The 9,752-nt window shown below is 53.3% G+C and overlaps 1 protein-coding gene across 1 annotated transcript; it reads right to left on the bottom strand.

Annotated features, from left to right (window-relative positions):
* Positions 1–7,746: 7,746 nt before the first annotated feature.
* Positions 7,747–9,183, bottom strand: LOC124690536 (BOI-related E3 ubiquitin-protein ligase 1-like). The gene is made up of 4 exons (XM_047223910.1): positions 9,053–9,183; positions 8,818–8,906; positions 8,351–8,721; positions 7,747–8,268 (listed from the first exon to the last, which is right to left on the bottom strand). Exons 1-4 carry the CDS (start codon positions 9,100–9,102, stop codon positions 7,747–7,749), a joined length of 1,032 nt encoding a protein of 343 aa, XP_047079866.1. The 5' UTR covers positions 9,103–9,183.
* Positions 9,184–9,752: the final 569 nt, after the last annotated feature.

Below are 9,752 nucleotides of genomic sequence, written 5' to 3'. Positions count from 1 at the left end.
AAGCACATCATTGGTTAGATGTCAAGTTACCAGATTTACATCCGGATACTTGGACAAGAGACATTCTGTGTGATCCAATTGTAGCTGACGCTGATCGACCAAAAATTGTGACAGTCATGTGGGCAATCTGAACATCTAGGAACAACATTACACATGATAAAGCAGGCTTTGATCCTGGTCATTCAATGCAAATGACAAGAGATATGTTGGCACTGCTTGATGTTCCGATGATGCATGCCAGAATTCTGCCGGGTCATGGATGGAAACCTCCAGATGATGGTTGGGTGAAAATCAATACTGATGCGGGGATTTCCTTTGATGCTAGGAAAGGTGGAGCGGGTGGTGTTGTTCGCGATGCTGCCGGTTTTATTGGAGCATGGAGTAAGCCCTACCCTGGGATCTCGGATCCCTTAATTGCTGAAGCCATGGCTCTGAGAGATGGAGTGATTTTTGCAAAGCTCCGTGGATTTTCGCGAGTGGTGATGGAAGTGGATTGTTTAGAGATAGTTGATCTCTGGGACTCGCGCGCTGGTTCCCGCGCAGTGGTTGCGCCTATCATACAAGAAATTGAAGGGCTACTGTTTTCTTTTATTTCTTTTAGAATTCAACATGTAATAAGATCGTCCAACACTCTAGCTCACCTTTGTGCTAAACATGCTTGCACACTGGAGGTTACGAGTTGCTGGATGGAACAACCCCCTAGCTTTCTCGTGTCTAGTCTTATGGCTGACAGAGTGAGTGTGTCCGAAGTTGAATAAAGCCTTAATGTTTCCATGCAAAAAAAAAAAAAAAAAAAAAATCACAGGATCAGATCAGATATGAACGGACGGATGACTGAGTTAATCCATGAAAAAAGAACCACATCTGTTGATCTGATTGACGTACTTCGGCAACAAAGAACCACTCGTGGATTGAATTTGATGTAGTACTAGCCGATTGGCTAGCTAGCTAGCGCTTTACTGGTAAGCAGCAAGCACGTATTCCCAGCGATCCTCTGTTCGAGAAGATCGATCACTCGCCTTTCCTCGCAAGTCGCAACGGCAATGTGGGTGCGACGACCATCCCACATGGAGCCACCAGACGGGTTCACAATTGGATGCGCATTGTTCGTGAAGCGTGGGAACTCGCCACTCCGTCGCGTACGTACCCAGAGATCTCTAACAGATAAGACCCTTGAAAACCAGAATAAGAGCATCTTTAATAGATTCCGTAAACTCGTAAAAACTGTAAAATACTACCTTATGGTTTACGCTTGGTTTCACCCATTGATCAGATCCCGTAAAAGGCGCGACCCGAGAAAATAAGTACGGCCCTGAAAAGTTCCTCCCCCAACCGCGGCGAAATTGCGTGCGACCCACAGTTCCCATCTCAATTGGCGGGACGAAAGTTTCAGCCTATCCTTTTCCGCTTCCGCGACGCCGCCACCACTTGCCGGGTTCGACGTCATGGACCTCTCATAGCTCCCGCTGGCCGCCGACGAGCTCACGGGCCTCAACCGCCACCTCCCGGGGCTTTGGCAGTACGCGCGGATGCCCCGGCCACCGCAGCTTCTTTCCTCAAGAAGAGGAAGCGCGTGGGCACCAACGTCTTCGTCCCAGTTGTTGCCCCAGAAGTTGTCGTTGTTGCAGCCGTGGCCAAGGCCGCGGCAACAGCTATTCCGCGAGCTCGGCCGAAGACCGAGGGGGGGGGGGGGGGGCAATGGCGGGGGTGAAAGGATCGTATGCCGCACCTAAAGGGCGGGTGATTAGGTGCTACCCAATTTTTAGTTTTTTTCAATTTAGGTTTAACAGAAAGGTAAATTCTCTAGATATGCAACTACGTGAATTTCCCTAAATGACAAGGTATACAACTAAACAAGATATAGCTAGACAAGATATAATAGGGCAATCAAGGATAGAGGTAACCGAGAGTGAAGCACACGGAGACACAAGGATGATTCTCGTAGTTCCTTCCTTTTGAGGGAAAGTACGTCTACGTGTTTGGAGGGGTGTGGTCTCCACAAAGGCCTAACAAACGCCACAAAGGCTTCACCCATTTCTTCACTGAGCAACGCCACAAGGGTCTAACTCACTTGTCCACTAAGGGATTTCCTCAAGACCGAAACTGGATCTTTAGAAAGTTTTTGGGGCACACATCCACAACCGAATTAGGGTGACTTCTTTTGGGCTTATGCTTATGCATAAGCCGGCTTCTACGTTTCGGTGGGGAGAAACTGTGGTGGGTAGAAGCTCCTAGAAGCTAGTTACTCCTATTCTTTTGGGCTTCTAAAATTATGGCTTATTTATTGTGTTGGTTTGTAAAATGTCTATAAAGCCCCAAAATTTGATATGTGCTCTAAAAATGAGTGATGATATCATATATGTTGCTTTTAAGTAGATAATGAGCCAAAAAATAAATCAAGAAAATTAAGAAAAGTCAGATGATAATAAAAACATGGTGTTGACAGTAGAGTGATGACAATACGGAATTATAACAGTACAAATCCAAATCAGCAACATATGTTGATCCAGTGGTACAAATTCAAATGACATAGTGATGACAGTACAAATTCAAATGACATTAGGACATTACAAATACAAATCAGCCACATAACATTACGCCTTGTTCATACGTACCCAGGTCCTCCTGATCCACATAACAAATTGACTAGCAGAATACCAGAAAACATTGGAAGGAGCTACTTACCCATGGCTGTGACGCCACCATTGACCGAATCGAGGACAAGGTAGATCGTGGAGCGTTGGGGAGGATGAGTTCGTCGGGGCAGGACGAGCTGAGGTCGGCGTCGGTGGGGAAGGGCACAGCTGGGGGAGGACGAGGTCGATGGTTGGCCGGCGGGGGCGGAAGCGGAGAGCTCGTCGGCGGCGGATGCAGAGGTGGCATCGTGCTTGATGCGGATGCAGAGGCGGGCGATGCAGGGTGAGAAAAGGAGGGATTCGTGGGGGTGGCGCCTCTGGTGCCCTTCCGGAGCTACGGTGACGACGGCAGGGTCAGCGGCTGTGAGCGGCGGCGGCGGCGGCGGTTGGGGAACCCTAGCTCGGCTGCTCGGGTCACCATGCGATGGAATCATTCGGGACTGCCTGGGTCCTGTCGAGCGTTATGTTGCATACCGATTCGGGTTGGGTGAGAAGCTCGGGAAACTGCTCAGAAACTGCTCCCCACCAGTTTCTCGCTACACACACGATATGGGCTTCGCGGTGGGAGGAAGCCCCCGTAAACTAACCTCATCTTTTGGGCTTCAGCTGTTTGGGACCTATAAGCCAGAGTAGAAGCCCAAAAGAAGTCACCCTTAGAGATTGATGAGCGTAGATTGCACACCGTTGGGAAAACCCAAGAGGAAGGTATGATAAGCACAGTAGAAATTTTTCTCTCAGTAAGAAACCAAGGTTTAATCGACTAGTACGAGGAAGGCGTGACTTCTGAAGGTGTTGCGAGCTGACTATTGGCAGGGCGCACTACCGGCGTCAGCAACAACGTGGAACCTGCACACAACAGAACCAAAATAGTTTTCCCCAACTTACAGTGAGGTTGTCAATCTCACCGGTTTTGCCGAACATAAAGGATTAAACGTATCGAGTGGAAATAGATGTTTGCAGTAATTAAAGAGAACAGTGTTTGCAGTAAGTAAACAGAGCAGGATTGCACTTGATGAATTTATCAGTCTAAAGAAAATGACCGGGGTCCACAGTTCACTAGAGGTGTCTCTCCATAAAGATAAATAACATGTTGGGTGAACAAATTACTGCTAGGCAATTGACAGAATACCGACCATACATGACAAGATGATTACTATGAGATTCGTTTGAGACATAATACATAGACCGTAATCCAACTTCGTCTATGAGTAATAATCCATCTTCCGGTTATCGTCTGAACTCCTTCCAGCATTAAGTTGCAAGCAACAGATTATCGCATTAAGCAATGTGTGTAAAGTAAATAATAGAATTACCCTCAGATAAAATATTATTGTTTCCTCCCTAGTAGCAACAACACATCTACAATCTTAGAAGTTAGTGTCACTCTTCCAGAAAACTAGAGGCATGAACTTACTAGAGGCATCTACTTGGCCAGACTATCTACTAGCAACGAAGAACATGCAAGATCACAAATAACATATAACAAAAATATATAATCGATCTCAACATAGTATTCAATATTTATCGGATCCCAGCAAACACAACATGTATCATTACATAACGATGATCTTGATCATATAGGGTAGCTCACAATATCTAAACATGAGGCACAAATTGGAGAAGACAACCATGTAGCTACTGCTATGGACCCATAGTCCAGGGATGAACTACTCATGCATCACTTTGGAGGTGGGCATGGCGATGTAGATGCCTCCGACGATGATTTCCCCCTCCGGCATCGTGCCAGGAAGAGCTTCAGAACCCTCCCGAGCTAGGGTCTGCAATGACGGCCACGACGGAACTTTTCGTGTATGGAGGCTCGGGTGTTTAGGTTTTCCTCGAGATCCTGAATAAATAGGCGGAAGGGCGAGGTCGGTGGAGGCCAGGAGGGCCCACACCACCCCTTGGCGCGGGCCCAGGCCTGGCCGCGCCAAGGCATGGCGTAGCGGCCCCGTGGCTCCTCTTCGACTCCCCTCTGGACTCTGCCTTCTTTACGGAAAAATATTGACTTCGGCTTTTGTTTCGTCCAATTCCGAGAATATTTTCTATACAACTTTTCGGATTTTGTTATGTCAACGACTTGTGTACTACACCATGCAGTGGTACGCTGGGTCATCACACCGGTTGGATCGTGTAAACCAAAATTGCAGAAAAAACACCGTTTCGCTCTCCTTGCGTTGCCTCCTCCAGGCGATCGAGGAGGCGAAACCCTAGATCCGCCGCCGCCGCTCCTCCCTCCGCCCCCACCCTCCTCGTCGCCCCCAGAGACGCCGCCGGCCAAGCCAGCGACGCCGAGGAAGGGGGCGGCGGGGATCTGAGCTCTCGGCTCCCCGCGTGGCATCTAGATGGAGGACCGCCGTGCCTGGTTCGTCGCGGCCGTGGTTACTGCTCGATGGGATCTCCTGCTCCGTTGGCTGGCCTCTGGCTCAGCCTTAGGTCAGGGTGGCCTCCTCTGGTAGTTCCCCGGCGGGGGCTCTGTCGGGCTGCGAGACGGCGACCTCGTGTGGTGTGGCGACGTTGACCGCGCGGCCGGTGACGCTCGCGGGTGCTGCTAACCGGTGCTCTGGCCGTGCGGACGCCGGGGCATTGGCGGGTGCGAGCTGGACTTGGGCGGCCCCGTCTGCTCAGGTCAGATCTCGAAGGTCAGATATTCTCCTCCCTCTTAGGCTTTCTCCTCCCCGCGGTTCTTGGCTGCCGGCGGCTTCGGCACCGACGCAGATGCCGGCTGGGGAGCAGGTGGGGTGCACCGGGGCCGGGAGAAATCCCTGGTCTTGGACCACAGCGGTGGCGACGCCGTAGGCGCCGTTCACCTTCCTGGAGGCACCGCTGAGGCCCTTCCTGCCCACCCCTACCTCCATCCCGGGCGAAAGCCCAAAATCCGTCGGATTGGACGGCGGCGGCGCCAAGGCGTCGCACCCTCCCTGGAGGCGCCGTCTGGGGCCGACTGTAGCTGGTGAGTGTTTCCTGTTTGGAGGGATCTGTGGGCTGCTGCTGCAGCTGGTAGGGTTGCTGGGCTAGGGTGCCCCCGCCCTTGCTCTACTCCCCTGCACCTCCGTGTTCGTTGGCTTCCCCCAAGTTTTCCCTTTTCCTCTCGGCTGTTCCTGTCGAAGCTGTTGCTGCATATGCGTGCTGGTCGCTGCGAGAAGGCCGGCAAGATCGAGCCCCTATGACTGTCTCTTGGACAACAACTCTCCTTGTTCAAGGGTGAACAAACCCTTGTCGATCTGTCGGTGCGACGCCCTTCGATCCAGGGCGAGGGGGCAGGGGCCCTCTGCAGCAAGGGAGGAGATTTGTGCGCTGCTGGAGTTCCCTTGGTGCTGATCCTCTGGAGGTGGCTGGTCTTTGCTGCTGTGTGCTTCTTCCTCGACACCGAGCGTGAAGGTCCTCGCCGTTGCAAGCAGGGCTTGTTGCATATCTGTGTTTGCTTGTGTTGTGTGTGGTGTTGTAAGCTGTTATCAGCATCCTTGTACCTGTGGCCGTATGGCTTTATTAATTTAAAGCTGGGCATTTATGTCTTCCTTTTAAAAAACCAAAATTGCAAAATATTCTTTGTTACGGTTTTGGTTTACCGGATTTGATCGGTGTTAGCACGGCGTGAGCGCATAATTTACATTTTCCGTGAAATATCAGCTAATGTCTACTTACATGTTGCGAAATACGAGATCTGCTGCTAGAGATGCGGTAAGGACAAATGTCACTGATTCTAAGATCAAAGATTTACTACTCCACAAGGCAGAATAGAAAGCGTAACGAGAACCTCAATATTTTGGGGCTCCAAGTCGCAACAACACGAATTACACGATGGGTTCACGGCGTGTTGCCCTGCGCTGCTGATGCATCACTGAATGACGCGCGACGCGAGAGATCTGTTGCCACCGAAAACGAGCGATCTAACTGAATACCGATCCGATGGCTATGGGCAAATCTTTATTGAGCTGTACGTACGCACTGGACTGGAATGGAGATGTACCCTGTACCGGACGTACTGTGTGCGGAGCGCTTAATTTGGACCGACTACTAATTTACTACGAGGCCGATTAATTAGGCTGCTCAACGCCCGGATTTACGGCCTGTACCGCGTCAGCTTTTGGCACCGTCGGTCCCGTTCCAACTTGCGCGTAAAGGTCGCTGTGAAATGTGCTCCGTCGAGATCGTCAAGATAATAAAGGACGTTGAGGAGGGAAGGGAAATTGGGAATAGCCTTTTCCTTTGCGAAAGTAAAAGAGGCGGTATGTATGTTCTCGTAGATAGATAGATCAGGAGCCGTACGTTGCCCCCTCTGCCAGCCCGGCCCCACCACTTTCAGAAAGACAATAGAGCCGACGGGTGGGACCCACCACTCCCCGCTCGCGGTTACCACGGGCATCGCGCCGTGCAGTGGATTGTCAACCGCTCGCGACGCGCGTGCCGTTGGCGTCGGCGTTCATTGCTCCGCCCCACGCCGCCGTGCCTGCCGCTGCCGGTAACTTTTTCCCTGACGTGCCTCGGATTCTCATAACCTTGCCTGTAATTAACAACCGGCCTGTAACCCACGCCCAAACTGCCAAAAATCATTAAACCACAGCACAGGACGCGCGCTTCCCCTAACCACGGTGCGGTCAGAGAGGTCACGTTTTGCGCGGGACTTTCGGCAATGCGCATCCAATGGACGCCATCATACCAGTGGTTGCGATTACTACTTGCTAATCCCGGGCAGGCCGGTACGACTATCTGCCCCTTCGCATCATCGGGTTTGCATTTTGAAGACGATCATAGCAAGATAACCAACTTTGGAAACGGATCGTCTCCGGGAAAACAACGTCTAACAATGCGCAATTCACCGTTTGAAACTGATGGCGTGATGGTAGTAACAATGAACTTATCAATTGAATTCTCCTACTAAATAACACAGCGAGGGGTATTTCCTCGGCGGTAACAAAAAAAAAGAGGTGGAAATATGAACAGAAGCTTGATCAAAAAGAAAAATCTAAGTTCCTACTAATTTCTTGGTCTACTATTTCCCAGTCTTTGGATTGAACCATAATCTACGGTTGTGCGGGATGCAATGCTTCGATGGATCGAGCACTCACAGGACGGACGGACGGCCGAACGAGGTGGCCCCGCGGCCAGGTCACGAGAGGATGGCCTCCACGCTGCCGGTCCTCACGCAGCGGCACACCGGGCACGCCATGGCCGCATCCGTCTCGCCGGCGGCGACGCAGCCGCCGCACAGGCTCAGGTGCCTGCAGGGGAGCAGCACCACCGTGGCCGGCCCGCGGCGACAACCGTGGCACGACCCGGACCCGGCGCGGCGAGGGTCCACGTACGCCGACGACGAGGACTCCGCCGGGCCCCCGGCCTCGGCGCCGTCCGCGGCGAGCTCCTCGCACGAGGCCCGCGCCGCCGCCTGCTGCAGCTGCGCGTGGAGCGCGACCGCGGTGGCCTGCTCCGAGAGCGCCTTCGCCTGCCACGCCGCCGCCTCCGCCCGGAGCCGCGCCAGCCGCTCCTCCAGCTCGGCCCCGCGCCGCGCCTCGCGCTCCGCCTCCAGAGACTTCTCGCGGAGCCGCCGCGACGCCGACTTGTCCGCCGCCACCAGGATGGCCCGGTTGTGGTGGCGCACGCGGTCGGCGATGGCCCGCCGGAGCTGCTCGCCCTGGCAGGTAGGTAGATAACGCATGCGTCAGGCCAGAGCGTCAGGGCAAGGAACGCGCGCACAGGTGCAACCGAATTGTTACCTGTTCCCGGATGAATCTGTCGAGCTCCTCCCCGTGCTGTTTCATCTGCCCGGCGAGCTCGTCGGAGAGCGAGCCGAGCGGGGACGGCGAGGTGGAGGGCGCGGCGTAGCAGAGGGAACTAGTCATCTGCTGCTGATGCCGCTGCTGCTGCTGGTCCAATGCCAGCCGCAGGCCCGTGGACACGCGCGCCGCCGGGGCGGGGGACGGGGAGGCCGACGCGACCCTGCTGCTGTTGTGGATGTTGAAAAACTGCGCCGGCTGCTGCTGCTGCTGCTGGAGCGCGAACAGGTTGATGTACTCCTCCTTGACGGGCGCCGGTGGGGGCGCAGCCATGGCCTCCCTCGATCGCTTCCTCCGGTTCCCACCCACGGCTGCAAGAGAGAGACCAATCAAACCCGAACGTGTCACAATCGACGAACGGCGCCGCACGGGCGGCCGGAGGATTCCTAATTTGGCAATCAACGCACCTCCTCCGGTGGCGAAATAGAGACCTGGCGAAACCCCGGCGAGCTGCTGCGGCTTGGGCATGTCCATCTCCTTCCTGTCCGTCTCGCCTCTGTAAATCAGACGAACCCGGATATGAGAACCACCGACCGATCACCGAAAACCGAACCAGGCGGACGGACAGCTAGTGCCGTCGACTGCAGTGGCGCGAGCCTGGGAGAAGCAACCGAGGACGGGAGGGGATGTGAGGAGGCGCACCTATCGTGGAAGAGGAGATTGGAGGGGTACTGCTGCGCCTGTACAGCCATTGTTAAGTTAAGAGGTTGAGGAGGAGGTCAGGAGAAGAAACGGACGAGCGAGGGGTGGGCGAAGCGGGAGGTGACGGGGAAGAAAACTTCCACTCGTGGTTTTAATAGGGAGCGCGCATCATCTCCATCCTCCTGGCGTGGCCGAGTCCAATTCCGCGCACCCACTTCGCACGCTCTGCTTGCCTTGCCTTCTTTAAAACCTCTCGATGGATCGCGTGGAACGGAACGGGAACGGGCGCGCGATCTTCGAAACGGAAAACTTACATACATGGCCACCCTAAACTTACTCGGTCCTGTTAACCTACGGTGTGGGTGGTTAATATTTGGAGATTCCCGGAGGATGCCGCCTTCGTTCGTTCCCGATTCCTTCACGTCAATGCCCCAAATTAAAAATGGCGGTGATCTTGATAATGGCATATGCGTTTGGGAGAGTCAGCAGTTTGTTTGGAGGATATGTCAGGGAGAGAATTCCGAAAAAAAAATCAGGGAGAGAAGAAATCATCCTTTGTAACGTTTTTATAGCAAAGATCACTTGTGAGTTTGCATCCAACCTTTGCGATGACACTATCGATGCTTGATGTGGTGTGTGTGACTTTGTGCGGGTAGTTTATCGCACAAATTTTTGTATACTCCCACCTTCAAAAATTAAT

This window comes from Lolium rigidum, chromosome 2 (assembly GCF_022539505.1).
Source record: "Lolium rigidum isolate FL_2022 chromosome 2, APGP_CSIRO_Lrig_0.1, whole genome shotgun sequence".
Classification (NCBI taxonomy): Eukaryota; Viridiplantae; Streptophyta; class Magnoliopsida; order Poales; family Poaceae; genus Lolium; species Lolium rigidum.
Note: the sequence above shows the minus strand (reverse complement) of the source record. Positions and strands in the feature narration are given on the sequence as shown.

Bases quoted from the DNA above. Each gene is read 5' to 3' on its own strand.
- LOC124690536 (XM_047223910.1), bottom strand. From the start codon at position 9,102: ATGGCTGTACAGGCGCAGCAGTACCCCTCCAATCTCCTCTTCCACGAT. The intron at 8,907-9,052 runs GTGCGCCTCCTC...TCTGATTTACAG, and splicing joins AATCTCCTCTTCCACGATAG to AGGCGAGACGGACAGGAAGG. The intron at 8,269-8,350 runs GTAACAATTCGG...CCTACCTGCCAG, and splicing joins ACAGATTCATCCGGGAACAG to GGCGAGCAGCTCCGGCGGGC.